At 34.5% G+C, this 17,566-nt stretch overlaps 1 protein-coding gene across 1 annotated transcript; it reads right to left on the bottom strand.

Moving 5' to 3' along the window:
• Positions 1-7,001: 7,001 nt before the first annotated feature.
• On the bottom strand, positions 7,002-11,430 carry LOC107954330 (non-specific phospholipase C2). The gene is made up of 4 exons (XM_016889862.2): positions 10,775-11,430; positions 10,082-10,689; positions 8,543-8,722; positions 7,002-7,453 (listed from the first exon to the last, which is right to left on the bottom strand). The coding sequence occupies exons 1-4, from the start codon at positions 11,236-11,238 to the stop codon at positions 7,143-7,145; spliced, it is 1,563 nt and encodes a 520-aa protein (XP_016745351.2). The 5' UTR covers positions 11,239-11,430; the 3' UTR covers positions 7,002-7,142.
• Positions 11,431-17,566: the final 6,136 nt, after the last annotated feature.

Genomic DNA, 17,566 nt, shown 5'->3' with positions numbered 1-17,566 from the left:
AGATGGCAAGACAGTCGTATACAACCTCATGAATTCAAAGAAGGTTAGAAAGTGTTGTTGTTTAATTCAAGGCTAAAGTTATTTTCGAGAAAGCTAAAATCACGATGGAAAGGACCTTATACCATCTACAAAGTTTATACATAAGGAGCCATCGAATTGTACGACAACAATGGAGGTATATTTAAGGTTAATGGTCAACGTCTCAAACACTATTGGGATGGTGAAGTTAAGAGAGTTGAAACCTTATTTAATCTAATAAACCCTTAATTTTTATGCTTTTATTTTAAATAAAGGGCATACTTAGAAATTATCTTCTTGAATTAATACATTAAATTAAGTCTGTCTAAGGAGATTGGACCTTAAGCGGGACCGTTTCTGACCCCTCCAACCTTTCCTAGGATATTAATTTGATGTAATTTTCGAGAAGGAATTTTCTAAGCAATCCAAAAGTTTTTAACTTTAATTTTGGAATTTTAGTTGTCTTTATTTTGAATAAAGAGGGTCAATTTGGCCCAAGTAGTAATTAGTTTATTTTCTGAGTTCAGTTTAATTTTTCAGTACAACAAATAATTGTAGTTTAGGTTTGAGCCTCAAAACAACAAAAAGGAGGAAATTATCCATCATTGTCGTCCATAGAGCCCTTAAAAACCCTATTTTTTCTGCCACTTTTCCCTTCCATCCTTACCTTACCGCCCAAACATCCTTGTGTAGCTAAATTTTTGCTACAAGTTTACCATAATCTACTACTATATAAACCCCTCTATACCATCATATTCCTCACACCATTCAAAGAAATTAGCTTCAAACCCTAGGCACATATTTCTTTCTTTTTGTCGTTAGCCTCAAATCCCAAAGAATCTCTCCAAAATCTCTCTTCTTATCATAAAACCCTCCTATCACCGCCGCAATCTTCTTGCCGAAGCAAAGCCTTTGTTACCGTAATCTCGATGTTGCTGCACTCTTATTGCTGTTGTAATTCCACCGCCACCGCAACCTTCAGCCACACACATTGCCAATTTATTTTTCTTTTGCCAAAACTCTGCCTATTTTTTGAGAAAAATACCATGTGTTGCAAAGAAACTAGATCTTCCAAGACTTCTACCGAGATTCCAATTATGATTCAATATGAGGAAGCAAGGGAAAGATTTGATTCTATCTTTAAGAATCAACCCATGATGCTGGAGAAAGGTTTCAATTTGGAGAGCAATGACAAGATGATCATGCCATTGTCACTTCGAAATACGATTAATGTTTTAAATTGAGAGCAATTCTGTGATGCGCGATCATTGCTGAATGAGGATTTAATGCGAGAGTTCTATGCCGACTTGATTACGCCAGACACTAATGAAGTTCTTGTTCGTAAGAAGAAGGTACCCCTTACTTCTAAATCCATTAATCATTTGTTTTAACTTATTTGATGTTGAAGAAGATGAGTAGTCTACCATGATGACAAATATCAATTCGAATTTTCTTTAACAAGTTCTTAATGTGGTTACAAATATGGGATCCCAATGGATTATAAGAAAGTATGGTAGTAATTCTTGCCGAAGGGAATATTTAAATCCAGTAGCTAAGGTATGGTTCTACTTTATTCGATAAAGCTTCATGCCTATTTCACATTGTTGCACCATCTCAATGGAACAAATGTTTTTTTTGTATGCGATTATGATAGAAATTTCTATCAATGTTAAGAGAATTATTCTCAAGGAGATTCAAGGCTGTGCAAAAAAGGCACGAAGTGCCTACTTTCCATCATTGATTACTTCACTTTGCTTGAAGGCCTAAGTAAGATCAAAAGCAAACTTGAAGGGTCAATATGTTCAAGGTTGCATAACAATGCATGATCTTGAGAGGTTAGTGGTGAATGTTGGACTATTGAACCAAGTGGATCCAAATGAACCGTACGAACCACAATTTGATGAGTCGTCAAATAAGTCTGAATCGGAAGCTAACTCAACAAATGCCACAGAAGAAGTAGACACTAAAAAGGAACCAAATAGCCTTGAGTCGAGGGTGGACCCAAATGTTGTTGAACAAGTGGAACTGAGTTTTAATCTTGATTTGATCATTCCAATGCCATCTTCTTCAAACACTATGAAGATATTAGAATTCAAAACTATGATGGGTATGTGGAAATTCATGCATAACCAACAACAAGCTTACTAGAGAAATGCAAAAGTTAGATATGATACCATACGAAATACTTTTAAGAATATCTCTAACAATTTTGTTCCTGAGTTCCCAGATTATATCTTTGAGACATGGTAAGAGCAGATTGTGGGATCAAGTGCGAAAAAGAAAAGGAAAAAGACATGGAGGATGACACGAATAAAAAGGGGGGAATTTCTTTTTCTTAGCATTTGTTTATTTTTAGGCATTTATATTTCTTTCATAGTTAATATTTTGCTTTCGCATAATAAATAAGATATTGCAAGCATGAATAAAATAAGCTATGTGGTAATAGGAATGAACATGTCTAGGATAGATTGTTGAGAAAGACTTGGTACTTAAGCAGTCTTCATGACTCACCTCTCTTTCTTACAACCCTGTCTGGTGTTCAGATTTCATTTATTACATTTTTTTCGCAATGAGGACATTTTTTATTTTTAAATGGGGGTAAGGCAATATTAGCATGAATTTTAATTTTTTTATTAAGTAGGTTTTAATGCTTTCACATGAATATGCTGAAATAAAATAATGTTCAAAGAAAATTTTTGTTCATAAGTTAGCTCAAATGCAAGGATGATTTATGATTTTATTTGAGTTTTTTTTTATGTTATCCTGAGTTATGGAATGTTTGTATGCTTCTAGGTCTTATGTAGCCTTTTGACATGAAAATTGAATTTCTTTTGAAATAGACATGCATGAAGGTTTAAGTTCTTAGAATTTACTTAGTAACTTTCTTTAGGTGAAATCTTAGGAGGCATAAGAATCTAAACATGATTTAGGCACATTTTCTTTGGATTGTTTGAGCCTTTTGACCCTACCATATGTATTTGACCCTTGAAACCTTAATTTGAGTCTTAAAGCCTATTTTATTATTATTTACCTACATCATAAGCCATGCTATCATCTTTTTAAATTTTATCTTATTTTTGTACCTATCTTAACTATATTTGTCTTAGTGAGCAAAGATCGAAGAAAAATTCGAAAAGATGTACATGTTCTTCGTATTTTTTTTAAAAAAGATCTATTCAAATGTGAAGCAAAAATAGAAAAATAAATACTCAAAGTATTGAGAAATATTGGGCATATGCTTCAAAATTAAGTTTGGGGGTTGAAGAACTCATTAGTAGAAAGAATGTACCTCGAAAAGATCCAAGGCAAAGTTAGGATTAAGATTACTGAACCTAGAAATTCACTTCTCTTTATCCCTACATTAAGCCTAGCCAAATTACAACCTTATAAAAGACCTATTGATTTGGATGATTATGCCAACTACATTAGTGGAGAGGGATTGCTAAGTTCAACATATGAGGACCATTAAGTAGACCTTGTGATTGCTTTGTTTGGTTGATAAGGAAACTTTGATCGAATGGTGAATGTTATGTATGACCTTGAAAAGCATGCACTCCATGACTGTGTTAGCATTTTTCCGCACTTAGAATAAAATTTTGAAATAATGTTTGCATATGAGCAACTTATCAATAAAAAGAGTTTGTGAGCATGATTTTGTTGATGCATGGTTATGTGTGGAGATTGATGCGCTTAAACTTATAGTAAAATTTGCCTTAGCAAAAGTTGTACTTTACGTGAAACATTACTCAGACGAGCAATGGATTAAGTTTGGGGGTGTGTAAACTCTAATTCATATAGGTTTTTTCTAGTAGCTTTTACCACCATTTCACTTCAAAATAATACTAATATTGAGTATTTATTAATTAATTTAGTGAATTTTGCTTAAACCTCGATAATGGACATGAATTTATAAAATATGCAAAATTATGCTTAAACAACAGAAAATATTTTACACAGATTCATCAAAACACTAGAAAACATTAAAATTTCCATGAAAGTAATTCATTTTCTAGAAATCATTTTCTGGAAGCCATTTTCAGTGAAACAAATAGACCATTAGTCACGAAGTCATTCTACTATAGTATCTTGACTGAGCTGCCCCTAATTACATACCATTACGAAAGTTACTATGGAATCTTATGGAATTATTATCCTATGTTGATTTTTACACAGATTTAATTATTATCCTATCTTATTGAATCTTATGGAATTATTATCCTATAACTCTTATGTAAGCACAAATTTGTTCAAGATAGGAACATTTTATGTGTTTATTTTTTTGTAAGCAATCAAAAGAGTCTCTTGTATTATAAAGCTGAGCTTTCAAGGGGGAAGCTTAGTGGGAGAGTGATCTAGTCTTTGTACAACGGTGAGGTTGCTAAATCGGTGAAAGTTAGTTGATGTTAGGACTTAAATCATTGGTTGTACTGTGAAAAAAGATAGTGGACTATTGCTCTAGATAAGGCCCCACAAATGTAAACTGAAGTTGAACTATGTAAATAATCTCAACGTTCTTTTTTACTTTTATGCACTTTTGATTTCGAGGTTGAAACTGTGGCCGCAATTCCAAGCACTACTTCGACCACAGTTTCTATTTGCTAAGCAAGTACCCCCTCGTTTCTACATATTTTATTAAATCAATTTGTTCGAAAAATACAAATACTTATAGATGAAAATACTACACTAAGGGCACTAGATCCCAACAATGGCTTCTTTTTCAATCAAGACTATGGAAACTTTGTATTGAGGTGAAATCTCTTAGGGTTTTTTAAATCATTAAGCACCTTGTGCAAACTCATTTGCTCAAGATAGAATATTGCTCCAAATACTTTACATTTAGTGAATTCTTTCTGATACATAGTTAGCAACTCTATATCATTAAAAGCATTAAACCGTAGGACTTGAATGAACTTTTTCTAAAAGGGTTTTGTTAATGGTGTTTTGGTTCACTTTCAAACTTCATAGTCACTGGTAATATAAGAGTTTGTTCCTTCTTGTTTTTAGGTTTTAAATTTCATGATTTGCGTAATCATTTTAGAGACTTAGCGTGACATTTTTAGACTAATTTTTGGATTGTTGACAAGCAAAAAAATTAGCAACAAATGCTATATGTAACTGAAGTTCATCCGACACTACAATCATCCATAGAAATCAAACAATTTTGAAATCAATTTAAAGGTGCAGGCACAATTTGCAAGATGGATGGTAAGGCTTATCTATCTATATCAATACTTCAAATGTTACGTTAACACGTAGTGATATAATTACTGACATTATTTTGTTAAGACTAAACTTGTTTAATGAAAACCAACTTGGTCTACTCAAAACTTGGAAGATTTCATTTTATCCTTATTACATTCTAAGAAATACTAACATTTACTCCTCCAGTATTGTAGAGGTTAGTATTCCTCCCCAATATGGATAATTGTGATATACTTACCAAGGGAAAGCGGGAGCATGGCATCTCACTAAGGATGATATGAAGTAGTGTAGGAAAAGGTGAAACCCCAATTTGATTATTTTGGTAAGATAGTGACATTATTTTCCAATTTTGCAAGGATGAGTATAAGTATATCTCACTTACCAAAAGCATGAAATAAATATTTTCATGTAGTTTGCCAAGCTGGTGCAACATAAGAGAAGGTTTGCATAACATTCCTCACCAAGAAAGGGCAAACAATATCCTTAAGCTTTTTAAGGTGAATAGAAAAGAATTCTATAGTTAATATGTTTTAAAAATTACGGACATATCTCATAAGCTTATAGGGGTACAAAAAGATAAACCATGCCTTTTTTGGCACTACAAAATGATAAAATCCTTGAAGTTAACTAGATTCTCAATTGGTCTTTTCAAGCATTCTTTGCCTCTCCAGGCACAGAGCCTTTTCAAGCAACAACCTTTCCAGGCATCTTTCACCTTTCCAAACGCATTGCCTTCTCAAGCACCTTTCACTACTTTAAATGTGAACTCTATTATTAGGACCTCATGCGCTCATACAACACACCACTACTCAAAAGCAATGAATTAAGAATAATATCATCTTAGATTCTATAAATTACCTTTTCGTGTTTTGTAAAAGCAATTAAATTACAGATAAAATTCTCAACAAATTCTCCCGATTTTGCTAGCATAATTGTGCATAAATTATCTTATAAATAAAAATATCTCTACCTTAAAAATACCTTATCAACAAACACTTCACCTACAATGTAGAGACTTCGTGAATACATTCTACACCTAAGTTATAAAGCCCCTTTCTTGGATCCAGAAATGGGGAACTCTCATTCTTAGCACGCGGCTTCACTCTTAGAATATCATACAGAGCTCCCACTTTCTTAGGGCTTCTCCAACCTCCATCTAGCTATATGACTCTCGACCGCCGGACAAATCATCAACTACCAAACCGCTAACAGTAGAACAATAAATACCTAGGGCCTTTTTGTAGTATTCTTCATGAAACTGCGCATATGGATGCAAGATTGACAAATTATCTCCAACTAATAAAGTGGGTTGAACTCCAAGTTTCGATAACTTATTAGCTCGTTTTGGTGCTTTACCAACCCCTTTTTAATATATATATATATTAATTCCTTTTCAACCCAGTTTTTTATTTGGTGATACATTCCCAACCTTGTATCATGTGTGTAGTTGTCATGCCTACTTATGATTCTTTTTTCGATAAAATTAGATGAGTATCAAGTTTTGTGTTTTTTTCAAACTTTTAATTATTTATTTTTATGTAATTTAATTAAAAAAAGTAGTGATGATATTTTATTAGTGTTTAAAAATTAAAATTTTTAAGATAATCTTAATTTTAATATTTTTACACATAACACATCTTAATTTAAATTTAATTTAATATCAATTATTCCTTTAAATTTAAACTGAAGAATTACTTGTAGTTTTCCATCATTTTCACCAGGGGAAATTAAAATATCCTTTATTTAAATTTAAAAAGAAAAGAAGAAATCTCACCAAAGGGAACACGACCAAAGCTCATTCATGTAAATATAAATTAACTCAAAATATTTTCTCTTTTCCTATATACTAAAATATAAATAAGATTGCTACATATTTTCCTCATTCCCCATAAAAACGTAAAAAAAAAATGTAAAAACAGGTTTTATGGATGTTGAGATGAAGGTTTTGATGAACGAGTAGTTAGGGAAGGCTTCATTTGAACAATCTGTTCGCCGTCGACTCCCATTTTCTTAGCATAATGGCCAGCCTCGAAGAACCGTTTGACTGCATCTTCCATGTACTCTTTACCTTCCTTCACGCTCATGTCCTTCCCTATCCTTTCCGGGTAACTTGTGAGGATATGATCCCCCTTCAGCACCGCCGCCAGCTGCACCAGCTCTTGCTGGAACTCGCTAAGCTTCGCCTCTTCAATTGCCTCACCTCTCCTTATCCTCGCCGGCGTTGGCAGTGTCTCTGTTCAATGTTCATTTACCATTTTCAGCACTTCCACGTGTCACAACAGTTACATACATATACTCACCACTATGTTTATGAGATTAAGACTTAGTCCCATGGCACAATAGGGTGAAACTAATAATTATTATTTATATAAATATGTAAGAGAGAAAGTGTAATAATTAGAAAGGAAAAAGATGGAGTAAAAATAACTTAAACAATTTCATGAACAATAGTCTTTTAAATAAAAATAGAAGGTGAAGAAAAGAAAGATTAGGTTAATGTAAATACAATTTTATTTAAATTAAATTATTAATAGAACCTTATATGTTATTTGTTTACACCATTCTTAATCACAGAAATTACTATATTATTATTTCATACGTACAATATGTGGTAAAAAGAATATATACATATAATTTAAATGGATAGTGGCTTTTTCAAGGAATGATAATCTTCTAAATCAATAGTGGTATTTTAACATAGGAGGCCACTTATTATTTTACAAAAATATATTTTTTTTTGGTAAAAAGTTGGTATGACACCAAATACTAGAAGAAATAAAAATACATTACTTGTACGTCTAGTAGAAACATTATTATTTTTCATATATCTTGCTACATAAATCAGTAATAAATTATGATTTTTTTTATTTTATAGAAATTATATTTTTTCCCATAGTATTACATTAGAAAACGTAGTGTAACGATATTACTAATGTGGAAAGTGCATTAAAGATAAGTCAACCGAATAGTAGTGTGCTACCTAATGGAATGATTATGGAAGTGATGCATCAAATGTAGGTGGTCCAATAATAACTGGCGTAAATGAAGATAATTTAGGTGTGGATCTGGTAAATATGAGGATGAGGTATTTGGAGATGATATGAAATAAGAAGAGACCAACGAGGATGACTTAAAGTGATAAGGAAGAGTCCTGGTCATTTAAAATGATAAGATTAAAATTAGATAAAAATTTAATGAAAAATAAGACCTCTTCAAAGTATTAAAGTGTGTGTGGTAGAGGATTAAATCTAATTTATTATTGTGATATAGACCGGATTGAAACATCGAGAAAAGATGAAAATTGAAGGTGGAGGCAACCAACCTGGACAATCAGTTCTGGGGTCAGACCGAGTTCGGAGAATGGACTCAAAAGTGGCAGCCCATTCGTCCCTCTTGGTGAGGAATGGAGAGGTGAGGTTGAACAACAACTTTACTGTTGCCGGAATGGAGGAATGCTCGAATTCCGATGTGGGAAATGGCCTTCCATTTGCCCCATGAACAACTGCATCATCATCAAAACATAACACCTTTGTAGCATCTTCTATTATTTCCAAATCACACTCAAACCAACCCCAAAACAAAAAAATGCCAATTTGTTAGGACCTTTTCAGGCCTTTCCGTGTGGGATTAGTCTTTTAGAGTTTTCTCCAATCACCAAACCAATTTTTCACCCATATGGCAAACTTTTCTAAACATACATTTAAACCTACTACAACATCATCTTAACCAACCATTTTTTGTTTTCCTAAGCACACAATGCGGTTGGCTTGGTTAAGAAAAGGTACAAAATAAGCTCATATATTTTTGCCTCACTACTTTTTCGGTTGGATACCAACACCATACCTTTGCTTCTCCATTAAATAAAAGTTTCACTTTCTGTTTTGACGATGACGAAAACAGACCAACGATTTTGTAGCCCCCAGTCCCCCAAATATATATATAGACACCGTAAAAATGTATGAAAATGTTAAAATTTATATACTACAATTTACTAACACATCAATAATTTATATCTAAAAATACCTTTAACATAATAACAATAATAAATAACTATAGGTCAACTTCCCATTTAGGCTTCCAATCCCCCTCATTACATTATTTCTCTCTCTATTAAAAGTCAGTGTGAAATATAGGTGGCAGGCAGCTTTCCTTTTTCCTCGTACAGTCTTTTTTATCCAATAATTGATAGCATTTGTACTTTGTAAATGGGTTAAAATATGTATCTATTTTCTTAATTTTAAAATTTAGTAGCTTCTTTATTTTTTAAATTTTAAAATTTAAGTCTAATTGTCAATATCATTAAATTATTTTTTTAAAATTTAAGTTCATTACAATATATTTTTAGTTATTTTGCTATGAAGTAAGTTTTTATTTTCAAAATGTTACACTAACCAATTTTACAGAAAAATAACAATATTAACAATAAACCTTAATTTTAAAATTTGAGAAGTAGGACTAAATTCTTAAAAATAAAAATTTAAAGATTAAATTACAAATTTATAAAAATTTACAATGACCTAAGTCATATTTTAACCTAATAAATGTCGTATAAAGTGAAAAGTAGATATTCAACCTAACTATATAGTCACAGGTATTGTCAAAAAGATAATCTAACATTTTTAGTTAATAAATAAAAAATAAGAATTTTTTTGTTTCTCTCATATATGTCAATTCAAGTGCTCCGATTCTTTTTTAAAAAATACAATTTTAATTATAATTCATTTTTAATGGTATAAAAGAATAAATTTACCTTTATCATTATTCTTAAAATTACAGTTTTCCACAAAGTAAAGCTAAATCTTGATGGTTATAAATTAGGAAAGCCAAAGAGTGAACACATATTTGATTAAATTGAACATACCAGTGCCCTTATCAATCCAAGGAGAGACCATGATGGTCGGAACCCTAACCCCCAATCTGTCGAAATGAAAGAAAAATGGTTCGGGACCCACAATGCCATCAGGGCTAGGCACTCCAGTGACGGGCGTAGCCACATGATCATAAAACCCACCATGTTCATCATATGTAATGATCAACAAAGTTTGGTTCCACTGCGGGCTAGCTCTCAATGTCTCGTACACCTCCTTCACAAACATCTGCCCTTGATACACATCGTGCGACGGATGGTCATCGTTGGCGGGCTCCAGCTTAGTGTCCATGTACCGCTGCTCCACCACAACGTAGCCCGGCAGCTTCCCTTCTTGCGCATGTTTTTTGAATGTCACACCGTACGGACGGAATCTAAATAAGTATTTGAGTTTCCTGAGGTTTTTGTAGAACAATGTAGCTGGGATGTTCTGGTAGTATATTCCCCAGGATATTCCGGCGTCGTCCAGGTTCTCGAAGATCGTCCTTTGGGGATAACCCTTTACCAGGAGTGCCGGAATGTTGCTCGTCGCCCCCGCCGACGTCGCCGAGTGGACGTACAGACGATTCGGTTGTGTGGATGACGGTACGGAGGCGAACCACCTAGTGAATAGAACCAAGTTCAATTCCATGTTTTGAAACCTGAACTCATTTCAAAATACAAAAAGCAAAACGGAAGAGGAATTACCGATCAAAGACAGCAAATTCTGAGACAAGAGACTTGTAAACGGCAACCATTTCAGGGTCAAATCCATTCATGACATTCTGAGACATAGTGGTAGATAGGTCCATGGAGTAAGCTTGTTGGGCGAAGCCATTCATGGGGGGAGGATTGGCGGAGGTGTCATTAGAGCCGAAAATCTGCTCCCTTATGGCTTGGAAAGAGTGACCAGGATCTGGATCCACGAACTGAGCTTGGTTCTGGAAGAACAACTTTTTGGAGTTAGGATCAGTGGTGGACAAAGGGTTCCATTCAGTTCCATCAACACCGTTGATTTGAGGGTTGATTTTCTTCATCCATCCTAGCATGTGATCGAACGAGCGATTCTCCATCACTAGGACCACAATAGTTTTGACTGGACCGCCATGGCAGCTGAAGCTGTTGAAGAGAACAAAGAAGAAGAAGATGGCAGTGTTAGCAGGTTTGAACATTAGTATTTCTCTTTTTGCATGGGATAGGATAGAAGAGCGAGAGTGACTTGACAATTTCTAAGCCCGTGATCTCCATTTATACGGCTAGTTTGAAGGGCAGGCAGATTTGATGGCTTGCTGTTCTGTTTGTCATTTCGCTAAATAATCAATTGTCTCGTGACCCATATTCCCCGTTTTACATTTGGTTTGGGATATTTGGATTATGAACAAGCTAACCTTACAATATATAGTTCTTTGGTACCTCCATGTATCTTGAATTAATATTTTTAAAAATAGATTTTTAATCGAATTAAAAAAATCCCATTTTTTAAGTCGAATTATTTTCAAAATGATGACATTTGTTAAATAAACTAATCTGAAAGAGAGATGTGAAGGATATTCAGGCAATTACAGCTGATATGATGATGTCTATCTAATGGATTAAATGGCTGAGCTACACCTGATGTTGTGCGGAAGCGTGTAAAAGAGTAAAATTATTGTACTAAAAAATCACACTAAGTTCAATTCCCAGGAAAGAGAGGTGGATCGCAAGGATCGCTTAAGTACCAGGTCTTTCCTAGCCAGAATATCCCTCAATCGTAATTTAATAGCACAATAAATCACTACAATCACACACACAATTCATGCAGAATAATACAATAAAGAACACAAGAATTTAACGAGGTTCAGCAAATTTTGCCTACGTCCTCGGGCACTACCAAATATATTTCACTCCAAAATACAAGTGAGAATTTACAAAGAGAGAGAGAGAAAACAATGCCTTAAGTAGAGAATGGCAAGTTTGAGATACAGAATGAGAGATGGTTATGCCTATTTATAGTTGAGGTTCAGGGATCAACTTGCAAAGTCACTTTATAATTTAGGGACCATATATTACAAATATCTCAGATTTTATTATGCCAATATCTCGATACCCATATCTTTGACTTTCCAATATTTGATACCCATATCTTTGACTTTCCAATATTTGATACCCATATCTTTGACTTTCCATTATTTGATACCCATATCTTTGATTTTCCATAAATATGGATAATTCCCAATAATCTCCACCTTGAAGATTTGATTCGAGTAATCTTATCTTCACACAATTCTCTCTACCTTTGTCAACAATACTTGATAGTGCCTTCTTCAACTGTTAAACATGCAGAATATTGATCAAGTTCAAACAATGTTCGAACTTGATTGTTGTTACCACCTTGATCATCATATCTGCGGGATTATCTGCAGTCTTAATCTTCTGAAGGTGAATTTTCCCCTCATCAATAATTTCCCACACGAAGTGGAAACGTACATCGATATGCTTTGTACGTGCATGATAGACTTGATTCTTTGCTAAATGAATAGCACTTTGACTATCACAATACACATTAATATGCTCCTGGACCAATCCCAAGGTTTTAACCATACCTTGTAACCAAATAGCTTCCTTTACAGCCTCTGCTACAGCCATGTATTCAGCTTCTGTGGTTGACAACGCAACTGTAGACTGCAGTGTAGACTTCCGACTTATTGGTCCTCCAGCAAGAGTAAACACATAACCAGTGGTTGATCTTCGTTTGTCCAAATCACCGGCATAATCAGAATCAACGTACCCAACAACACCTTTACCAAGTGTAGTATACTGCTTGAACAGTAATCCAATATCCATGGTCTTATGAATATACCGTAGAATCCATTTCACAGCTTGCCAATGTCCTTTTCCAGGATTATGCATATACCTGCTCACTATACTAACTGCCTGTGAAATGTCGGGTCTTGTACACACCATTGCATACATCAAGCTACCTACTGCATTAGAATACGGAACTTGTAACATGTATTCTTGTTCCGTATTTGTCGAAGGAGATAGTTGTGCAGAAAGCTTGAAATGAGAAGCCAACGGGGTACTTACAGCTTTAGTCTGCTCGTTCATGCCAAACTTCTGTAGTATCTTCTTTAAATATTGCTTCTGAGATAAAGTAACTCTGCCATGAGCTCTATCCCTACATATTTCCATGCCAAGGATCTTCTTAGCTTCACCTAGATCTTTCATCTCAAACTCAAGGTTGAGTTGAGTCTTCAATCTCTCAATTTCAACTTTACTCTTAGATGCTATCAACATATCATCAACATATAAGAGCAAGTATACGAAAAATCCTTCTTGTAGCTTCTGAAAATACACGCAATGATCAAATTGACTTCTTGTATACCTTTACCCTTTCATGAACTGATCAAATCGCTTGTACCACTGCCTTGGAGATTGTTTCAATCCATAAAGCGACTTTGTCAGTTTGCAAACCCAATTTTCTTTATCAGCAACCTTGAATCCATCTGGCTAAGTCATATAGATTTCCTCTTCCAAATCACCGTGTAAAAATGCGGTCTTCACATCGAGCTGAACTAGTTCAAGATCATATTGCGCAACCAAGGCTAGCAAAATCCGAATAGACAAATGCTTCACAACTGGAGAAAATACTTCATTGTAGTCTATTCCTTCTTTCTGAGCGTAACCCTTTGCTACCAATCTAGCCTTGTATCGAACTTCATTTTTATCAGGAAATCCTTCCTTCTTTGCATATACCCATTTGCATCCAATTGCCTTCTTTCCTTTAGGTAGTGTCACCAACTCCCAAGTCCTATTTTTATGAAGAGACTGCATTTCTTCATTCATAGCTTGCTTCCACTTTACACTATCAGAGTTACTTCTTGCTTCTGTGTAAGTAGAAGGAACATCATCATCTGCAATTGGAAGTGCATAGGCCACCATATCATCAAAGCGAGCAGGCATACGAATCTCTCTTCTTGGCCTTCTATATGCAATTGAATCATGTTGTTGTAGAAGTTCTTGGGTCGAAACTTCTTCATCATTTGTTCCTTCAATATTAGCTGGATCATCATTAACCTTTTCAAGCTCCACCTGCTGCAAAGTGCCACTGGTTGTGTTATCCTTTTGTGAATCATTGTTCTTCATCATGGTTGATTCATCAAAAGTCACATCTCTACTGAAAATTATTTTCCTTGTATCAAGACACCAGAGACGGTATCCTTTTACTCCACCAGTTATACCCATGAATAATGCTTTCTTTGCTCTTGGGTCTAACTTAGATTCTTTTACATGATAATATGCAGTGGAACCAAAAATATGTAAAGAATCATAATCAATAGCAGGTTTACCAGCCCACCTCTCCATAGGAGTTTTTCCATTTATTGCAGCTGATGGCAACCGATTAATTAGATGGCATGCATATGTAACTGCCTCAGCCCAAAATTCTTTGCCCAATCCAGCATTGGACAACATACATCGAACTTTCTCCAGTATAGTCCGATTCATACGTTCTGCCACCCCATTCTGTTGTGGTGTATCTCGAACAGTGAAGTGTCGTACAATACCTTCACCGTGACATACTTGTAGAAATGGATCATTCTTGTACTCAGTACCATTGTCTGATCGAAGTCGTTTGACTTTTCGACCAGCCTGGGTCTCCACCATCTTCTTCCATTTCAGAAATACATCCAAAACTTCATTTTTCCTTTTCATTAGATACACCCATACTTTTCTTGAATAATCATCAACAAAAGTAACAAAATAGTGCATACCTCCCAAAGAAGCCACTTTAGTAGGTCCCCACACATCACTATGAACGTAGTCCAGAATTTCTTTTGTATTGTGAATTGCTGAACCAAATTTTATCCTCGTCTGTTTGCCCAGAACACAATGTTCACAGAATTCCAATTTGCAAGAATTTGCACCTTTCAACAAGCCTTGCTTCGCCAAACTCTGCAAAGCTTTTTCACCAGCATGTCCCAATCGCATATGCCATAACCTGGTAGCCTCTGAATCTGCATCTTTCGTAAAAGCTGTTGATGTTGATCCAATAACTGTACTTCCATTTAAATAGTACAGATTATTCCTTCTTGTGCCTTTCATCACCGTCAATACCCCAGCTACTACCTTTAGTAATCCATCTCTCAAAGTGATTGTGAGCCCTTTAGATTCTAGGACCCCTAATGAGATAAGATTTTTCTTCAAGCTATGTATGTAGCGAACATCTGTCAAGACTTGAATTGAGCCGTCGTGATTCTTCAATTGGATTGTACCTACTCCCATTGTCTTACAAGCGCTATCATTGCCCATAAAAACAACTCCACCTTCTAGTTCTTTAAGACTAGAAAACCAGTCCTTATTAGGACACATATGGTAAGTACATCCCGAATCCAAAATCCACTCATCTGTATGACATGCCATTTCCATGCCAACCAAGCTAAAGTCTGACTCCTCATCATGCTCCGCTACACATGCATCAGAAATAGCTTTACCCTTTTGTAACTTAGGACAATTCCTTTTCCAATGCCCTTTCTCACGACAAAAAGCACATTCATCTTTGGCAGGTCTCCCTTTGGACTTACTCCTTCTACCAGATTTGTTGCTGCGCGAACGACTTCTTACTGTTAAGACTTCTGTAGTTGTATCTCTGTGATCTTTTTTATCTTTCTTTCGAGTCTCAGATCTATACAACGCACTACAGACTGCATCAAATGTGATTGTATCCTTCCCATGAAGCAATGTGGTGGTAAGATGATCATATTCATCAGGAAGAGAATTCAACAACAGTAATGCCTTGTCTTCATCTTCAAATTTCTCATCCAAATTTAGCAAGTTTGCTAAAATTTTATTGAATGAGTTCACATGGTCATTCATCGACATACCGGGTGCATACGTGAATCGATAAAGTTTCTTTTTCATATAAAGCCTATTTTCAAGACTTTTTGTTAGAAACTTTTCTTCCAGTGTATCCCACAACTTCTTCGCTGATGTCTCCCTCATGACAGAGTACTTCTGCTCTTTGGCCAAACATAGGCGAATTGTTCCACATGCCTGTCTATTGATCTTGGCCCACTCCTTGTCATCCATCTTGTCAGGTTTTTCTTCAAGGGCTATATCCAGCTCTTGCTGACATAAGACATCCAGGATCCCACATTGCCACATACCAAAATTATTGGTACCATCAAATTTCTCTACTTCAAATTTCGCATTGGTCACAGTAGTCTTTGACGATGACTTTTCCATTTTTTTCTCCTCAATCCCAACTACAGTGCCGTGAACAGTGCCGTGAACGATCGTATTCCCCAAGTACGAATCTAGCTCTGATACCAATTGTTGTGCGGAAGCGTGTAAAAGAGTAAAATTATTGTACTAAAAAATCACACTAAGTTCAATTCCCAGGAAAGAGAGGTGGATCGCAAGGATCGCTTAAGTACCAGGTCTTTCCTAGCCAGAATATCCCTCAATCGTAATTTAATAGCACAATAAATCACTACAATCACACACACAATTCATGCAGAATAATACAATAAAGAACACAAGAATTTAACGAGGTTCAGCAAATTTTGCCTACGTCCTCGGGCACTACCAAATATATTTCACTCCAAAATACAAGTGAGAATTTACAAAGAGAGAGAGAGAAAACAATGCCTTAAGTAGAGAATGGCAAGTTTGAGATACAGAATGAGAGATGGTTATGCCTATTTATAGTTGAGGTTCAGGGATCAACTTGCAAAGTCACTTTACAATTTAGGGACCATATATTGCAAATATCTCAGATTTTATTATGCCAATATCTCGATACCCATATCTTTGACTTTCCAATATTTGATACCCATATCTTTGACTTTCCAATATTTGATACCCATATCTTTGACTTTCCATTATTTGATACCCATATCTTTGATTTTCCATAAATATTGATAATTCCCAATACCTGACTTCATCCCCACTTAGGATCATAAACCTTCCTACGTTATGATAAATAAGGCTGGTGTTAATGGAATCACCTCCAACCTACCTATTTAAAAAATATAATGATTTATTTCATTTTTATCTTTTAAAAAAATTATTTTAATTTTTTTCTTTTAATATTTAAATTTACCTTTTCTTTAAATCACCTCAAATGGAGAAAATTAATATTTTTTAAACATTACTTACGTGGCCTATACATGAATTGTCACATAGATGGTACGTTAGCATTTAATTAAATTTTAAATTTTAAAAATATTTTTTTATGATTTTTAATGATTTTTAAAAATAAATTTTTAATTTTTTTAAAAATTAGTTAAATGTTCATGTATCATCCACATGTGTGTCATACCGACAATGTTAAAAAGCGTTAATTTTTTCATCTATTATAAGGTGATTTGACAAAAAAACACATGTTCAATGACTAAAAAATATGAAAAATTAAATGAAGAGCTAAAATGACTTTTTTTGTAAAATTTGAGGATCAAATAAGTCATTATGCCATTTAAAAATAAGGGTAGCAATTAGGTAATCAAGCTAAAGTACTTTTGT

The sequence above is a fragment of the Gossypium hirsutum genome, chromosome D07 (assembly GCF_007990345.1).
Source record: "Gossypium hirsutum isolate 1008001.06 chromosome D07, Gossypium_hirsutum_v2.1, whole genome shotgun sequence".
NCBI lineage: Eukaryota > Viridiplantae > Streptophyta > Magnoliopsida > Malvales > Malvaceae > Gossypium > Gossypium hirsutum.
Note: the sequence above shows the minus strand (reverse complement) of the source record. Positions and strands in the feature narration are given on the sequence as shown.